General features: G+C 39.2%; 1 protein-coding gene across 10 annotated transcripts in view; it reads left to right on the top strand.

Annotated features, from left to right (window-relative positions):
* rasal2 (RAS protein activator like 2) overlaps positions 1 to 19,531 on the top strand; it is a 512,219-nt gene that overhangs the window by 354,259 nt on the left and 138,429 nt on the right. For all 10 annotated transcript variants that reach the window (XM_069937683.1, XM_069937680.1, XM_069937678.1 and 7 more), the window contains one exon: positions 12,882 to 13,000. In XM_069937683.1, coding sequence (XP_069793784.1) covers positions 12,882 to 13,000 — 119 coding nt within the window. The remainder of the gene's footprint in view (positions 1 to 12,881; positions 13,001 to 19,531) is intronic.

Below are 19,531 nucleotides of genomic sequence, written 5' to 3'. Positions count from 1 at the left end.
GAATGTCAGAGCTTCATTTTAAATATTAACACCCATATTTTGTAAATAATGTCTCCATATCTTCCAAAATATATAATATTTATCTCTTAAATTTTAAATAATTTTCTCAAGTGGTATACAACTTTGAATTTCTCATTCAATCCTGATACTGCAATGGGCGCTTGTGTTAATGATTGACAATCATAGCACTATTTCTCAATCTGGCGCAATTTGTAGCTGCAGTGTATTTTACTATATTATATTCCTTTCCATCAATAATGAAAGAATTATGAATTAATAAAGCAGTCTGGTTTGATGCCAGGATGGTAGCTGCGATGTAACCTGATATTCCAGCAAATCAATACATGGTTTTGTGTACTTTGGATATATATGTTGCAGCAGGTGTACGTTACAATGCAGGCCAATGTAAGTGCCCATCACAATTGTTTTTATTTTCATCTGTAAAAGCAAAGACTTTGTTTGTAAAAGGGTATATTGTGCTGTCACTCTAAATGATGAGAAGAAAAGCAATGATTTCATTGAACAGACCTGAATCTAATTCAATCCGATAATTATTTTACCAGAAGAATCAAGCACCACTGACAACAATTGGAGAGTAATATTACAATTTTAAACATTAACCACAATTATTTTAAATTAATTGCCTAATTTTATATAAAAAAACAACCTGCACAATTCTTATTTTCTGATTTTGCAGTTTTTGCTTCTGTTTTCCTGGTGTGTATGGTTAACAAGGTCAAAGACGATGCAGAGTTATAGAATATGTATAACTACTGGTATATTTGAAAAATGTCTTCAGGAAAAGTTCTAATGTATGTAAATTTTTTTGTTTCCCCTGATATTTTATTTTTTATGCTATTTCCCCTGTCACCTCCCCCCCAACCCCATTTTGTTTGTCAAAGCCCCCAATTTTATCATTTACCCCTTTGCTCTGTAACATTCGAGACAAAGCAATATTGCATCGTCAGTCAATTTGGGCAGATTATTTATTTCATAAGGTCACAAGTAAAATAATTCACAATATTTTCTCATTTATTTCTCTACTTTTCCTCCTCCAACAACATGCATAATGTCTGACCCTTCTCCTTTTTGTCCTTCTTCTCTTTACTGCCATGAGCTCTGCTTGCTTTCAGTTGCTGCCATCACAGCAGACCAAGGTTGTATATGCTGGTTTATTTCTGCTTTAGTACTACCATAAAGTCAGTGCCTACCAAGCTATCAAGGAAAAGAAAATGTTTTAGCAGAGGAAAAATTGATTAAAAATCCTGTCATGCATTTCTGAAATTTATTTTTAATAATAGATTGGAGAAAGAGAAATTCAATTATAACTAGATAATTTTTAGCCAGAACCATTAGAGGACTACAGCACAGGAATAGGCCCTTCAGCCCATCTGGTCTGTGCTCAACTATTATTCTGCCTAATCCCAGACCATAGCCTTCAGTACCCTTCCCATCCATGTACCTGTCCAAATTCTCTTCAAAGTCAAAATCTAGCCCGCATTCACCACTTCAGCTGGCACCTCATTCCACCTTTTTACCACTCTGCATTAAGAAGTCTCCCCAAATGTTCCCTTTTAAACATTTCATCTTTAACCCAGGTCCTCGAGTTCTGGTTTCACCTAACCTCAGTGGAAAATGTCTGCTTGCATTTACTCTGCCTATACCCTTCAAAATTCTGCATAGCTCCATCAAATCTCCCCTCATTCTTCTACGCTACAGGAAATAAAGTTTGAACCTGTTTAACCTTTCCCTGTAATACAGTTCCTCAAGTCCCAGAAACATCCTCATAAATATGCTGAGTTAAAGATCAAGCAAAGTAGAAATATATATTGTTGTGAATGATCTGAATAGTTATTCAGCTTTTCATCAATAACAATGGGAATATAGTGTTCTCTTTGCCAGTTCAAACTAACTGGATAGATAGCTGCTTCGTCTCTTTTTTTTCATTCTGCATGAATCAGGACAGCAGGAAAAATGTGCTATTAATTATTCTTTCTGTCTAGGGGACGATAGGTGATTGATCCTTTTCACCTGGTACTTTGTCTTTTTATCATATGCATCCCGATAACTGGTGATGCACCTTTCTGAGAGGTGATCAATCATTGTGGATTAGTGCTTGCAGGACCTCAGCCAATTGATTCCAACCATCCATGTGCACCAACTCCAGTTTTGTTCTCTCAATCATTCCCTTCTAACAACTGCCAGACAGGGAACAATTTACAGTGGCCAATTTATCTATTGACCTGCAGGTCTTGGGATGTGGGAGGAAACCACATGCAATCACAGGTAGATTGTGTAAATTTCACGCAGACATTATCAGTGATCAGGGTGAAATCTAAGCTGGTTCCAGCCACCAGCTTGGGTTATACAACAAGGAAACAAGTCCTATGGCCTACGTTATCCTGCTTGTCTGCCAATCTTTCCTATCCATGTACCATGTCTAAATATCTTTTAAACACTGTATTGTCCCTCTAAGAAAAACAGTCCAACACTTTCACACTCACCATTATTGATGATAGTCTTTTTAAAAAATCCAAACCTAATGAATTGCCTAAGTTTAATCCCTCAGTTGACTAGAAATCTGCCTGCCAGTCTCGTAATTCAAAATTTAAATCAGGAATGTCAGCTGTGCTAATGTGGGAAGAGACTTGCGTAATAACAGGGAGAACTCCACAAAGACAGTACCGGGGATCAGAATTGAACCCATTACTGGAACGTTGAACCAGCAATGTGTCATTGTCCTGGTAACTATGATGTTGATGTGGCAGTAAACAAATTAGCCAAGCCCATCATTTTCAGAAAGACTTCATGGTTTTCCAGAAATGCATCTTGAATTGGCTAACTGACTTAATATTAATTTTGAGATAAAGTGTGGTAACAGATCCTTATGGCCCTTGAGACCATGCTTCCCAAATACACCCATGTGACCAACCCCGTACGTGTTTGGAGCATGAGAGAAAACTAGAGTACCCAGGGAAAACCCACACAGCTCGTGGGGAGAATGTACAAACAACTTGCAGGCAGTGCCTTATTTGAAGCTGGGTCGCTGGCGATGTAACAGCGTAGTAATAACTGCTGTGCTAACCATGCTGCCTTGATGTTGGGTGTTGCAAAAAAAAGGTTTTCAGTGACTGAAAATGTGTTTTCCATCATTAAGTCTGAAAAGGGGTGAGATCAGAACAGCTTAAGAATGAAAAACCAGTCATCACATTGCAAAGCCAGTAATCTTTAATAAAGATGGATGCTTGATAGAGGGCTCAGGCCCGAAACATTGGTTACATATCTTTACATGAATGCTGCTAGTTCATCCATCGTTTTTGTGTTTTTGCTTTCCACAAAGTGAGTTTTACCATGAACTTATTTTGTCCTTAATCAAGAATTGCTTTTTTCCATAAAGTCACAAACTAGTGTAAGTCCTCTTTTTTTCACAATCTGTCTCAACACTTGAACAAAAATGACCAATTGAGCAAAATGTTAGCAGCCTTATCCATGCCTGGTCTGCCTGCCTGCTGGTGGGTTCTCCCTTCAGCAGCATTAATACAGTCCGAATGAGGAGGGGTTTGTCCTGCTGACCAAAACCACCCTGCATTCCTTGAACAGTAGCTTCAACAGTGGTTGGAACTTCACTAGCCAAATTAAGAAACCCAGTTTCTGAAACACCTTTCAAGGTTTTGAGAGAGAAAAAAGACCTGTCTCAGATTGGCCAGTGCACAAAACTGGAGGAGTTCTGATGTTTTTGAGATTCTCTGCTCTGCAGAGGCTATAAAAAAGCATTACAGAGAAATAAATGATTGAAGTAATTGAAGTTAAAATGAGCGAAAGCACATCGAAATAGAAATACAAATAACTGCCAAATTTGAACATGAAATATATATTGTCTTTTGTTCTTTAAAAATACTACATACCACCTATCTGAAAATAAAACAGCTGCCAGTTCATCTGAACAATCTATTTTGTACAAGTTGTTTATTGTCTGAAAGAGAAAATCTTGGCCTTCTGGGAGCTGCAGAGCTTTGTTTTCCCCTTGAGGCTTGGATGGAATTTCCGATCCAAGAATTCTTTGTGTCTATAATTAGTTCCTGTATCTCTTAGTTTACGTTGAACTTTAAATGGTGTCTTTGGCTGGAGTAGCCACAAGTCTTCACAGGTGTTATTTTGGCCAATGTGCAGCTCCAACATTTCCCGAGTCCATGAGTTGCATGAAACACAACCTACTTCAGGCCTTTAAAATGCATATTGATTTCTCGGGTAATAACATACAGATTCTGACATTTGAAATTCAATGCCAGGTTCTTCCTGAATGTAAACATTACTCTCTGCACATATTATGGTTCTGGCTTCTTCCCAGACCAGAGTGGATACTCCATGCCCTGAGACCAGGTAATCATTAAAGTCTTCAAGGTTTTTACTGTAGAGAACAGTGTTCATTCCTTGATTGGCACCCTACTCCACAGCATCTTAATCAGTTAGCTCATCTCCCTTGCAGCCTCCACTCTCTGCAACAAGCTGAAACACCTCGCAATATCTGGACAATTTCAAGGCTGAAGCATCTGCATTCCAGCCTTCCTGGGCCTCTGACTTGCCTGTAATGAAGTCACACTCTACTTCCCTTAACCATTGACCATGATCAGAAGATCCTATATTCTGGAGTGGGACTCTGAGTTGAAGCTGTTCAAGCTGCAAACACTTGATACAGGGTCAGTTTGCATTAAACACAGAATGTGCTTTTTGTTGAAGTGTATAACAACTTTTCCTCTCGTTGGCCTCCATTACACTAATGGTGTAAGTTCAGAGAGTTCAGATTGTGCAGACTTGAATATAATTTTTAATAAGATCTATTATTCAGGCTTAACCACTTCTTTATTTAAATTAGACAGTTATAAGAATTTATTGTCTCACAAGGATGACGTGATTCTTTTATGGGCATTTGAATTATGAATACAAGCCTTTTGGTATTGCAATTAGTTACCTCAGCTAGATTCAAATAATATCTTGTATAGTTCTCACCACGCCATCCATTTGGGTGAACAAACCTGTTTTGCAGTGTATTGGAAGACACCAGCACCTATTGCTCAAATTTTGTTGTATATTAATTATTTTCTAAATTTTCAGGATACCTTCCCCCATGAAACCTGTGGAGCCCAATTACACCTAATTAACGGAGAAAGCCCCCATACATTTTTGGAGGCTGGGAGGAAACTGGAGAAAGCCCATGCAGGTCACGGGGAGAATGTACAAACTCCTTTTTTCACATAGAACAATAGGAAAGAAACATTGTTTGATTCTCAACTATGTTTTGATTGCTGCCATCCATTCTTACTCAAAGTGCTGGCAGGAGCCTCTTGCCTCTTTGTAGTTAGCTGCTATTGGCTGTCGATGAATGATCTGGGACTAGTTACTTGCTGAATTCACGTGTGGTCTTGGGGAAATAGGCAATTTCCATACGGGTAGCACCAATGGTCAGGTTGGAATGTGGGTTGATCACTGGAATGATATTTTGAGGTAACAAAAATGAGAACACTGTGCTTGCCATGGAGGGAGTGTGGCAAAAGGTTCCTGGTTGATTCCCAGGATGTGGGGATTACTCTGTGATGAAAGACTCACCAGTCTGGGCTTGAGCTATGAGAAAACGGCACCAAACGTTTCACCATTATCGACCCCTCCCTCCCTCCCCACTCCCCCTCCCCCCATCAAGTAATCTAGTCCAGAAAACCTCTACATGTAAATTAATTTATCAACAATATTTCTGCTTGCCCATCTATTACATTGACAGCCATCACTTGTGGTCAGGTAACAGAATGCACTGTTCCACACTTAATGCACTTCCAAATGAAGCAACACTTCCCCTGAGTCTTACAATTGTAACCTCCTCTACATCAGGGAGACCAGGGAAATCGGACACAGACTGGGAGATTGTTTCATTGAGCACTTTTGCTCTGTCTATTGCAATAAAGGGGACCTCCCAGTGACAACAATTTTAATTTCATACATCATTCCCACACTGATATTGTCTGTCCATCGCCTCAAGCACTGCCAAACCAAGGCCACTGTACCACAATCAATAATCTCATGCAGACATGAAGCACATGATCAAAGGCTTTAATGTCCTGAAACATCCAGCATATAACTACATGCTTCTGGCCTGGATCCAAGGCTGGAATTGAGGGAGGAGACTAGGGCTCTCAGTCTTTATTGGGAAACTATGGGGAGGAGTTACCAGGTCGGAGGCGGGCCAGCCTGAGCAGTCCAGTGAGGTCCCCACCTGCATTACTGTGTTCCACCACATTCACTCCTTCCTTTTGGATAAAGTCCTGCGGATGAAGTGGGACAGAGTCCATTATCTCCGGTCATGCAGTCTGTGCCAGTTCATAGATTCACAGCTGGTCCTGTGGCTTTATCTGCCACTGCAATTGGCCACAGCACTAGTGATGACATCATTGGTTCCTGAAGGTGCGGCGACCCGTCTAGCAGGTCCTGGGGCTGAACTGTGGTTCTGCAGTTAGATTATAATACGGAGAAAGGTAAATCACCACACTGAGAGAAAATATAAAAAAAGAAGAGTTTTTTTTAAAAACATTGAGATATTAAACATTGCTGGTGCTATGAAAGACCTAGATCAGTGGTTTTCACAATTTTCCTTTCCACTCACAAACTACCTTAAGTAATCCCTATGCCATAAGTGCTCTGCGATTAGTATGGGATTACTTAAAGTGGTGTGTGAGTGGGAAAATAAAAGATGAGAACTACTGCTGTAGACCCAATTGTTGTTGAAATATTTTGCTTTTTTAGACAAATGAGAGGTGATCTGATTGAAGCATATAAAATTCTTCCAGAGCTTGACCGGACAGGTGTAGGGAGAAGGAAGTGCACAAGATGGAGATGCTGGAGTCAATGACCAAACAGTGATGAGCTGGAGGGACTCAGCAGGACACGCAGCATCCTCAGAGATAATGGTTAATCAAAGCTTCGGTTTTGAACATTTTGGGTTGGGACCCTTCATCAAGACTTAGTCTCGACCCAGAACATTGACGGAGCCTTTGTCTCCACAGATGCTGCCTGATCTGCTGAGTCCCAGTTGCAGAGATAACATTTTCCTTGGCTGGTTTGTCTTGAACCGGAGGTCACCATCTCAAAATACAGAGTCAAGCATTCAGGAGTGAGATCAAGACATTTCTCTACCTTGAACCTGATAAATCTTTGGAATTCTCAAACCAAGATGGTTGTGTCACTCAGTCACAAAAAGTCTGGCTTCCCTGTATATTTCTTGAGTCATTATGTCATACAAAATTTAATTTTTTTCATTTAATTTGGAGATACAGCACAGTAATGGGCCCTTCCAGCCCACAGTGCTAAATTTGGAGGGTGGGAGGAAACTGGAGCACCCGGAGAAAACCCACATGGACATGGGGAAAACGTGCAAACTCCTTACAGAGAGCAGCAGATTTGAACCTGGGTCGCTGGTGCGGTAATAGAATCGCGCTAACCTCTATTCTAATTGTGCCACCCCAGTCATCAACAAATGATGCTTTTCAGTTTCCTATTTCTTGAGTTGAGGATTGGCTTGCCATTGCAGAAGTTCTGTGGGTTCTGAAGTGACTGAGATGGGCACTGTGGCATTACAAGTTTAGAGGTTGGGTGGTTTGGGAGATGGTGTCCTCTTTCCTAAATGTACACTGGTCTTCCATTTCAGGGACCAGAGATTCTCCATGCCATTCTGAGTAATTATTCTGCACTTTGAGCAGCTGTGTCTCATTGATTCTCAGGTGTCAATGAAGGTTGTATTTTTTCATTAAATTTTTGAGAACATTTCTGAACCCTCTTTTGCCTCCCTGGTAATCCCATCTTGTAACAAGAAAAGCAGATGGTGGTGTTGGAGGTTGACCTAAGTTTGGAAAGAGAATGAGCTCACAGTCAGGAATCAGCGAGTTGGGATCAGGGGAGTATTTTCAGGTTGCCACTTTGTAACCTGTAAAGGAGTGCAGGGATTTTCACTTGGAACAAAACTGTTTGTAATGTCTATCAATTATTTGGAAGATGAAAGCAGATGGACAATGGCCAATTTTGTAAACACACAAAAATAGGTGGAAAGGTGAGTTGTGAGGACTCAGATTACAGAGAGGTGCTGATGGCTGAAATGATTGGGCAAAGATATGACAAAAGTTGGAAAATGTGAAGTTTGTTTTGAAAGGAAGTATACAAGAATAATTCAATGGTGAAAAATGGCAGAGCTGCAGAACACAGGATTTGGGATTTCTTGTGCATGAAATACTGACATCTGGCACTCTACAGTCACAGTTGACAAGAAGGTGAATGCACTGTTGACCCACTTTTTAAGGGGATTGCAGTACAGAAGTAGGGAAAGATTTTCTGCAATTATACAAGCCACGAGAAAGACCATATCTCAAATATTGTGAAATATTTTGATTCCCCTGTTGAAGAAAAGGCATTCTTTCATTAGGGGTGGTTTGGAGAAATTGTGCCATACTGTAAAAAAAATTCAATAATAATATTCAGTAATAAATAATGTGAAAAGTAATGGTCCTTAAATGAGTCTCTGATTGAGTCTATTGTTTTGGTGTTTGATGGTGTAGGGGGTAGCAACTGTTCATGAACCTGGTGGCATGAGACTTGTGGCAATTATACAGATGTGTCCTTGATGATTGTTGCTGCTGCTCTCCATGTGAATTTCTAAATGGTGTGGAAAGTTTTGCCTATGATATATTGCGCTATATCAACTACCTTTTGCAGGGCTTTTCGCTAAGAGGTTATCATGTTCCCATACCAGGCCTTGATGCAGTCGGTCACCACACTTTCTGTAGAAGTTTGCCAAGGTTTGCGATATCATACTGAACCTCCACAAACTCTTGAAGAAGTAGAGGTGCTGACCTGCTTTCTCCATGATGACATTAGTGTATTGGGTCCAGGAAAGGAACCTCTGAGATAGTGACTCACAGGAATTTAAATTTGCTCACCCTCTCCACCTCTCATCATCCAATGATCATTGGATTGTACACATCTGGTTTCCTAAAGTCCACCATCAGCATTGAATGAGAGATAGTTCAGCCAAGTTTTCAATCTTCCTCCTGTCTGTTGACTCATCACCAATATCATATTCATAATAATTGGATTATTATCATAATGCAATATATAATATAATAAAAAAAATTAAAAACGGATAAATCTATATTTTAGCTTTATTTTAGTATTTGAATTTAAATTCCCTGGTTCTGTGATGGGAGTCAACTTCACGTCTACTGATCATAATGTTTGCCTGTCAGTGCCTGCATGAAGAGCAGGAGAGCAGAGTTGTGGAGTCTTGGATCACCCATGGTCATCTCGAATGCATGGCATACTTGAGGAACTGAATGGCTGACTGCTGCTCCTATTTATCCAAATCGAACTTGGAAGAGTGCTTGTTTCAAGAGGCTGGTGTGTATTCTTGTGATATGGCTCCCTGATGGAGCCAACTGAGGGGAGAATCATAGAGTCAGCACAGGACAGGCCCTTCAGCCCAATTCCTCCACACTAACCTGCTTGGCATTTTGGACCAGCCCTGTTTACCTTAATTTGGACCAGCTCCTTCTGAACTCTTCCTATCTACAGATCTGTCCAAATATCGTTTGAATGTTGAAATTCTGCCCACCTATGGTTTTCTCCGTGAGTTCATTCCAGATTAAGATAAAGTGTAACTCAGGCCCTTGTTGCTCACCCTTCTTTGCTTCACCTTCCAGTGGATGTGAAGGATGTCATGGTATCTCTCCAGTCTCTTGAGATGCCTGCTTTTGCATTTCAATTCTCAGAGGCATGAAGCAGGACAGGGAAAATTACTGCCTGGTTTGTTGAGAAAGTGTCAGGTTCAGTGGGTTCAATAAAAGATGAGTCTGGACACAAGGGTTTGCAATCAAGCATAACTTTATTAACACAGCAATTAATAAGGGAGACAATTTATAAGGGAGCATGGGAACATACACGCACCATTTATAAGGGAGCAAGAAACTTATCGTAATGGGAGACAAACAGGAAAAATCGTTAGACAGTGCAGCTATTAATTTACCCAGGCAACGCAGTCATTTGCACCATATAAGCAAGGGTTATGCACATCCTCCCTGACCCTGAATAATGTCAGGTGGATCTGGTACCACTGTACCCACATGGTATTTGCACACCCTTGGACCCCTGATCAGTTGAGAGTAGCAGCTCTACTGCCTGCAATTGCAATTTGAGCTATAGCAATACCACAGATCAGCTTCAGCAGAGTGCACTTTACCTGTGACCCTTCCAAGTGACATCTGCAGCAGTGACCTGGCATGGAGTGGTGTTTGGGGGTAGCACCACAAGACAGAGAGAGCAAGTTTCCTCTGTGTTGGTGCTAAATACAGGGCTCTAGCCAATAAGGACACTGAATGATTTGAGCCAGCCAATGGCAAGGTGCACACTAACCAGTGGTCTGAGCCCAATCTTAACTAGCATTCTACTGATAGTTTGTAACATTGTCTATAACTTCGTAACTTGAAGTGTACACCATGTACTGACAGGTGGTGTGACTTCCGAATGAGTTTCAGGCAGAGAGGTCACGTGACCACCAGCAATAGGCAGGGATCCTCCCACACACACAACACTGGTAGACTGTGAGTTTTGTGCCAACATTGTTATCCACTTCCTTTTCCTGGTTTTGCTAGTAAACTGAAGTTGGTTGTGAATTGGTGTCCACCTGGACTTCTCTCCAAGGGAGAGGGTCCATTGTTGAAGAGGGGATCACTGATTATTCTAATGTAAATTACTGCAGCATGGAGGCCATAATTTCAAAGTTTGCAGATAACTCCAATCTTAGCAATGTAATAGAAGATTAAGGGAATACTCACTGGCCTTAAGTGCAGAGAACTGGTGATACAGGCAAGCACAGGATGGATGAAATAAAATATAAAAAAAAATGAAGTAATTATTTTTTGTGAGAGGAGTAAGAAGAGATTATTATCAATATAATGGAGTTGCAGTCATGAATTAGACTTGATAAGAAATGTACCAAACAAGTTAATTATGCGGAACTTGCATAATACAATAGCTTGAACCCAACTAGAGTACTGTGGCTGTAAGCAATGAGCTGAATCTCATTGAACAGATTCAATTTCCTGTTGGGGATGGAGAGGAACTTCACCAAAATAATTCAGTTGTAAGTGGAGTAGAGAAGATTAACAAAGGCTTGATCAGGGTGTTTGAAATCTTGAAGATTTTACTGAATAAATGAGAAGATTTTTAGAATATGGGATTTTTGGAAAGTGAAGTGACATTCATGATCCTGGTATGTAACTCATGTTTCGAGCTTTTGTCTCTGCACCAGTGTTGGTAAACACTGAACCACATGATGGATGCTACCATGGCAACCAGAAGTATCTGATTGCCTTGCTGTCCATGTAGATTGTTAATTTCCCCATGGTTGCCTTGTAAGGACACACTTCTCACTCTGACATGCACCATGGCCAGCTGCTGTTTACCTGTTGGTGAAAATCCCCTACAACCCACTTGCAACCAGCTTTATCACTTTTCACTGCATACACAAAAAGGATCCTTCCCATTTAATTCAACCTCAACAATAACATACATCTCTATATGCATGAACCTTGAACATGAGGATCACTGTGAGAAAACCCAGATATCTACATTTAGACCATCACAGGAGGATGTTCTGGTGATAGTAGTACAATTTTGTAGCTTTCCACAATCCAGTTCTTCTCCACTCCCCCACCCCCTTATAAATTAGACATTATCTTGGACTCAGGATTACTCTCAGTATTGGCTGTTTCTGTTAGGTTTTCGCTATTTTGTAAAATGTTACAGTTATTTATAATTTTTTGGTTGTTGGAGAAGTATTTTAAGCAATGACAATTGGAAAAAAAATTATCCTTTTATAATTCAGCTTATTTGAATGTATCATTCCTACGAGTTGCCCGGTGTTTGATGAATGTTTGTGACCTCAAGCTTGATCAAACGGGGAATGTTCTCTATTGAGAACAAATGCATCATTGTTTATTTTCATATTTTAACAATTACTCAGCTAAGATAGGGGCCCCCAACCTTTTAGACCATCAACCCCTTCATGAATCCTTGATTCCTCATCGACCCCCAGGCATGCACTAAATAAATAAATAGATAAATAGATTTTTTATTTAGTAGACGTGCAGTTTCCACATATATCATCGAGGGAAAGTGCACACCAAGCCCTGCGAGACTTGTTCTATATTCCCTCCCCCCGTGAATATCTCCCACCACCCACACCATGCAAAGAACACACACCTCTGTCCTTCTGTTTGCTCTCAACTTATTTAAAGGCCAAAACCAAATACAACATGGCAGCCACCAAGGCCCACTCTCACAAGACCTCCTTGTTTCCGTTTATTTTGATGCATGGCATGCCATAGGTGCTATTTTCCGTAAGTTACACCCCTGGGAAACAGGTATTACAACAGTCCATTGTCTTGTGATTCCAACGAATAATAAATTAGTATAACAATATTATTATCATTATGTTTCAGTAAATAGAATATAAAATATAGACAATAAAAATTAATTATATATAAATCAGAAATGTGTATCAGCAAGTTGTATTTTATGTATTTTTATTTCTTTATACAAATGTCAGCTTTTGACCCCAAAAGTTCAATTGACCCCCCCCCCCCCAGGCTTTTATCGACCCCCACCCCTTTTGACCTCCAGGCATTCATCAACCCCTTGGATAGCCTCATCGACCCACCCAGGGATCGATGTCAACTACTTTGGACACCCCTCAGCTAATACATTCCTCTCTTCATTTTATCTTTCATGGATCAGTTTACTTTTGATATGCTTGAAGCTCTAACTATTGTTTCCTTCTCCTTTCGTTGCAGGGTTTTTTCAGTAAAAGGTTAAAAGGTTCTATCAAACGAACCAAGAGCCAGCCAAAACTTGACCGCAACACCAGCTTCCGTCAGATACTCCCATCATTGAGGAACATGGAGAGTGACCGGTAAAACATTATAATTTTACTGATCTGCATGAGTATTAAAGATGGTAAAATGTTGTGTAAGTTTACCTTTAAGTTTGGTTATGTGTCACAAAATACCTTGTGCAGTGAGAAGGATTCCACTGCAAACAAAATCCCAGATTATCTCAACATTCATAAAGCCTGGTACAGAGAAGTGAATTGCAATGAAAAGGAAGATTAATTTGCAGTGAACAAGGACAGCATGAGAACGCGGTTGTAGGATTCATACAGGAGGCTGCAGGGAAGAATTTGTCTTTCAGCCTGTTGGTGCATGCTGTCTGCAATGGGATGAGGGAGAAGAGAGTGTGTCCAGGGTATGATGAATCCTTCAGTATGTTGGCAGCCTTTTCAAGGCATTGGAGATGAAGGTGGTGTCCATGGAGGAGAGAGAAGTTGGCATTGTGTTCTAAGCTGCATTCACTACCTCCGGTCATTTCTCCCGAAAATGAACTGAGAAGCTCCACATAAATTCAAAACTTTGACTATAAGTTCAATTCCCCTATTTTGTATGAAAGTGTAATGTATCAATACATCACTTTGTAAGCTGTACCTGCACCATAGATGTAGGTGGGTAGGTGTGTAAATTTGCAGATAACACGAAGATTGGAAGTGTTGTGGATAATGATGAAGATTTTCATTGGTTACAATTGGATGTGGATAGGATACAGAGTTGGGCAGAGAAGAGGAAGAAGGAGTTCAATCCAAATAAGTGTGAAGTGATGCACTTTGGAACGTCAAACTTGAATGCAGAGTACGTGGCAGGATTCTTAACAGTTTGGAAGAACAGAGAGAGATCTTGAGGTCCAGGTTCATCTATCCTTCAAGAATGATGTGTAAATTAAGAAGGCATGGGTGTGTTGGCCTACATTAGTCATGGGATTGAGTTTAAATGATGTGAGGTAATGTTGCAGCTCTATAAAGCTTTGGTTAAACCATACGTGGAGCATTGCATGCAGTTCTGGTCACCTCATTACAGGAAGGATACAGATGCTTTTGAGAGGGTGCAGAGGATTTTCACAAAAATTCTGCCTGGATTGGAAAACATGCCTTCTAAAGCAAGGTTTTCAGAGCTAGGCTTTTCTCTTGTGAGCAATGAAGGATAAAAGGTGACTTAATTTGGGAACACAAGATTATGAGGGGGTTTGTTAGAGTGGACAACCAGCACTTTATCCCCAGGGCAACAATAACAAATACTAGAGGACATCTGTGTAAGGTGAGTGGAGGAAGGTTTAGCAGACCACTCTGAGTGGTGGTGAAGGCTATACAATCAGGAAATTTGTATCTTCGATTGGCACATGGATTTAAGAAAAATAGAGGGTTATGGGAGTTAGGTAGGGAAGGATTAGATTATTGTGGAATAGGTTGACAAAGGTCAGCACAACATTGTGGGTTGAATGACCTGTACTGTGTTTTAATGTTCTATATTCTATGAATAATGGAATACAGAGTACTTAGACATTTTCACTATATTCCACAGAACTACAGTTGGACTTTTGTGCAAGATCTGAAATTGAAAACTTGGTCAGTTTATTGAATCATCTTTGAACATTTTTTCTCAGTATGACTGCAGCTATCTCCATCTTTTTTTGCTTTGACTCCTTTTTATGATAGTTTTTATGCATTGTATGTTTCCAAAAAAGGGATCGTGTGAGAAGATCACATTTTCTGCAAATGATTAGCATTCTGTGAAGATTTCATTTCCAAAAATATTGCTTAATAGCATTTATTACAGTCGGACACACAGAGTCACATTCTGTAGTGTGGTTTAATCATCATTTACAGACTAAATGTGACAATAGAAGCAGAAACACAAACTCCAAACATTAACTCTTTTGGCTTTATGTTAATAGTATGATGATGCAGGATAGAAACACGTCAACTTGCCCTAAAGAACTAATCAGCTCATTCCAAAATTCAGATTCACTTTCTTACTTTATTTGTATTCCCTCATTTTTTTTTCTCTCTTTAGTTGTCCACCTATCTTCTGAATGTATAACCAGCTTCTGGCAGAGCATTTCACTTATTACATCAAATGTTTTTCCTTGTGTCTTCTCTTACTGTAGTAACAGCTGGAATCTGGTCCTTTAGCCACTGGAAATAGTTCCCCTCTATTTACGCTCTTTAAACTCTCCATAACTTGATTCCTCTTCACGTCCTGCTGTACTGCTAACAATACACTTTATTTTCTGCTCAAAATTCTGGTTCCAAAGATTCTCCAGTTTCCCTGTGCAATTAATCATTCCTTGAACAATTTCTCTTGATATCTTCCATTTCTTCCCAAAGCTGCTATGAAATTCCTCAAGTGCAATTCCAATACAACTTTCCACCTCAGTGCAATCTTTTTATCGGTTACGGAACTCTCGGCCTGTTTATAAAGCCCAGTGACCAACATTCTTTATCAACTGCTTTGTTAAGTTTTCCTACCCCCTGCAAAATGTTGTGCAGAAACACTTCTAAATTGGTGTCTTTATGCAGTATTAAATTGCACCATTAATGAACAGTCTTGCCTTATTTTTCTTTCCACAACATTTAGTCAGACATTTATCATTGTTGAAATTTGTCTTCCTTCTGTTCACACATTATACTAGGCTGTCTCGATTTACAAGTTTCTAACTCCCTCCTTAATTATTATGCAGTCTTGTGTCATTTACATATTTTGAAATTGCATATTTGATATTTTCAAATTGTTCATGTATATTGGTTTAACAACCTGGTTTAAAAAAAACAGCCGTTCACTTCAGGTGTCAGGTTCTATCTTTATATAGTTGTATAATCACTCTGCTATTGCCCATTTTATCCCAGGAGGTTTCAGCTTTGGTCAACAAGCCTGATATTTCATTCAAACACCTCTTGAAGTTCCATAGCTATAGATTTGAATTCTACATTGCCAGTAGTTCTTTCTCAGTTAAATAAGGAAGTCTGCAGATGCTGGGGTCAAGTGCAATACATAAATGTGATGGAGAAACTCAGCAGGTCAGACAGTATCCATATGAAGCAAAAGGTACACAACAATTTACTCTTCCTTCTAATGTAATTGGCAGATCTTTCCATTTCTGTAGATCTTTTTCTATTTTTTTCTAGTAGAGGGGTATAATTAAGCTTATATAAATTTTGTGAATTATTATCTGTCATTATTCCTAAGTATTTAATTCTGTCTTTTTTCCATTTAAATCTACTACCTTTTTGGTATCTTTCATGATCAAAATTCTGCAATGGCATTACCTCACTTTTATCCAAATTTATTTTATATCCTTATAAAGGTTAAAATCTTGTGTTTTTAATTCTTAGTTAATTTTGTGCCTGTCTCTTTAAGAAAACTATTGTTTGTAGTGTTACCATAGTGACTATATGTATTATGTTGTTATGACCCCGCCCCAGACTAACAACTCATTATTCAACCAGATATGAAGGAAGCATGAGCATGAGAAATTTTTCTTTGAACTTTGTATGTTTTTAACCTAGTATCTATACATATCTTTTATATCTATCATACAGTAAATGCTTTACTATTCATCATTATGAAAGTCTTAATACGAAGCTATGAAAAATGTTTATCCATTTTATCAACATATTAAAACTACATAAACCAGAAGCCACAGAATTTGATTTATTGAATTAAAGAGATCAAAATTTGGAATATCGTAGGTCATGTTTTTAGAAGATGATACTTTGAAATTAGGATATATTAGAATAAGGATAGTATCATCTATATTTTGATACAAAGAAAATTTTAATTGTGAATTTTATTTGGAAAAAAAAGGCTCTTAAAATTTTTCTAAAAGAATTAACAACTTAATTTAAAGTCAAGAGATATCAAAGCTGTAATAATAGAATATTCCAGAAACCATGAGAACCTCTCTGTGAATTGCGCAGTTTGAAATTGAGCCAGGTCTGGCCAGACACCTGTGACCTTGAAAAGATAAGCCAGAGCTTTACCAGCAGAATTGGCAGGAAGCCCAGAAAATGTTATTATGAACAGTAAACATCCAGATAAAAAAGCTTGTGTGCAGAACCACACAGAGGCAATCCTGCTACAACACTCTGAAAGGGACCCATATACAAAATTTGTCTACAGTTCCAAGGAACCAGGAGAAGCCAGGGCAGAAGCCAGGTTGCAGTGTGAAGAACACAAGATGGATAAGAAGAAGTCTCTTCAGGCTAAGGACATGAAGCAAACAGCTCTTCTCAAAGAACTGTTTGACCGTGAGTTGAGCCAGCAAGGCGGGCTGACAATGCTTGGCATGAGGTTGAAGCCAGTAAAGAAAGAAGAAACAGCTTAACTCCCAATATCACAAAACCATAACACTGCTGTACAAGACAACCAAAGAACTGCCTGTACTGCTAACAATACTCTTTTTGCACTATTGGTTTCCTGTGATTATTTATTATTTTATTTTATCTTCCTTTTATATTTATTATTGTTATGGCATCATAATTATACTAGTTAGAATGTTTTATTTAACTATGAGATGAGGAGGAATTTCTTTACCCAGAGGGTGGTGAATCTGTGGAATTCATGAGAGTGGTGGCAGAATGGAATGATCTCCCGAATGAGATAATTGCGGCAGGGTCCCTTCTATCATTTAAGAGAAGGTGAGGGGGTTGGAGGGATATTGGTGGAGAGCGGGAGGATTGAGGTAGTGGAGTTGTTCTAGTGAACCAGTGCGGACTCGAAAGGCCGACATGGCCTGTTTCCACTCTGTAAATGGTTATATGGTTATATGACTCTGTCAAGCCACTGCAGGCCTCATTAGCTGGCTTAAATGTTAGTGGACTAGAACAATTGAATGTATACTGCAAAGTCCCACTGGTGCTGTACCAAGCAAAATGCAGAAGATAGGGACTCAATCAGAGGTATCTAAAAGATGTGAATCCTGATGATAGTATTTCCAAGGTTATGAGTGCAAGAAGATCTTCAAAGTCTTCAAAAGCATCTAGAGCAAGTATAGCTTGCATGCTAAGGCACAAGCAGACATGGCTATTGTCTGTGCACAACCTCAGTGGTTGGAAAAAAGATGTGCTTTAGATGAAATCAAGAAACAGCAAGAAGAACAAGAAAAACAAAATTGATTATTGAATAGAGAAATTAAAAGACAAGAGCTTGAGGAACAAAATGCTATGAATACGGCCAAAGTGAAAGCATTAGCTCAGGCTTCTGCAAGATTTGTCACTCAAAATGACATACCCAAAGGGCTCGCACTTAACCTGCCACAAGAAACAAATATACTTGAGCAAGGGGCCATGGGTGTCGCTGCTAGTGCTCAATTGACAATGACCAATCCTGTGGAAAGAGCTAGTGACATTCAATCTCTTCTGAACACACAATATAAGGATCTTCCCGAAACGAGAGTATTTCAGAAAAGTTCAACCATGCGAGTTGATCATACTCAACCATTGACCTCTCTTCATGTTGCTGGAGAACCAGCTACAAGTCAAGGGTCTCCACCGATGCCATTACTTACAACCCAAGAATTTCCATCAATGCCATCACTTACAACTCAAGGTCCTATATCTATGGCACCAGTTCAACATCCATTTTCTCCATTCACCTCAAGACAACCAGTCGCAAGCCATGGTGGACAAGACAATATCATATCACTCATATCAAAACAAAATGAAATCTCTGCTATGTTAGCGCAGCAACAAGGTTCATACAATTTATCTAAGAAGGAAATTCCAGTTTTTAATAGAGATCCATTACAATATTTGATGTTCATGAAATCTTTTGAACATCACATTGAAAGTAATACTAAAAAGGCTAACGATCATCTGTATTACTTTTAACAGAAAACTGAAAGACAGGTGAAGATGTTAGTCAAAAGTTGCCAATATTTGAATCCAGAACAAAGTTTGAAAAGGGCAAAAGAATTATAGCTTCATCATTATGGCGATGAACATAAAATCACAAGGGCCCACATCGACAAGATTCTTTCTTCGTCAGTAATAAAATCAGAGGGCACAAAGGCTTTACAAGCATATGCTTTCTTTCTGAGTGGATGTTGTAACGCAATGGGAAGTAGTGTACATTTGCAAGAGCTGAATTTGCTTGCTAATTTGCCAATTATTGTCAGTAAATTACCTTATAAGCTGAGGGACTATGGAGAACCAAGGTTGCAGAGATTAAGATTCTTCCTGAAAGGGACGCCACTTTTGAGGATGTTGTACAATTTTTGGAATGGTATATGCATGTTAACACTGTACCAGTATTTGGAAATATTAAGGATACTTCAATAGTTCCTAAAGATGTAAAAAAGTCTTAAGTCATTATCTCAAGAGAAACCAAAGATAAGTACCTTTGTTACTCCTGCATCAGATACAAGCACAGGTAAGAACAAGGAAACAAAGGAGAAGCAAGATCAGACTGTTCAGGAAAGCTGTTTGTAATGCAAGGATAAGCATGCTTGAGAAAGATGTTCACGATTGGAGAAAAAGTCATATCAAGAGAAATTAACCTTTTTAAAGAAGAATGGAATATATTTTGGTTGCTTGTGTAAAGGACACACCAGCAAAATC

Source organism: Narcine bancroftii, chromosome 5 (genome assembly GCF_036971445.1).
Source record: "Narcine bancroftii isolate sNarBan1 chromosome 5, sNarBan1.hap1, whole genome shotgun sequence".
Lineage (NCBI taxonomy): Eukaryota > Metazoa > Chordata > Chondrichthyes > Torpediniformes > Narcinidae > Narcine > Narcine bancroftii.
The sequence above is the reverse complement of the archived record's forward strand: the minus strand, read 5'-3'. Positions and strand labels throughout refer to the sequence as shown.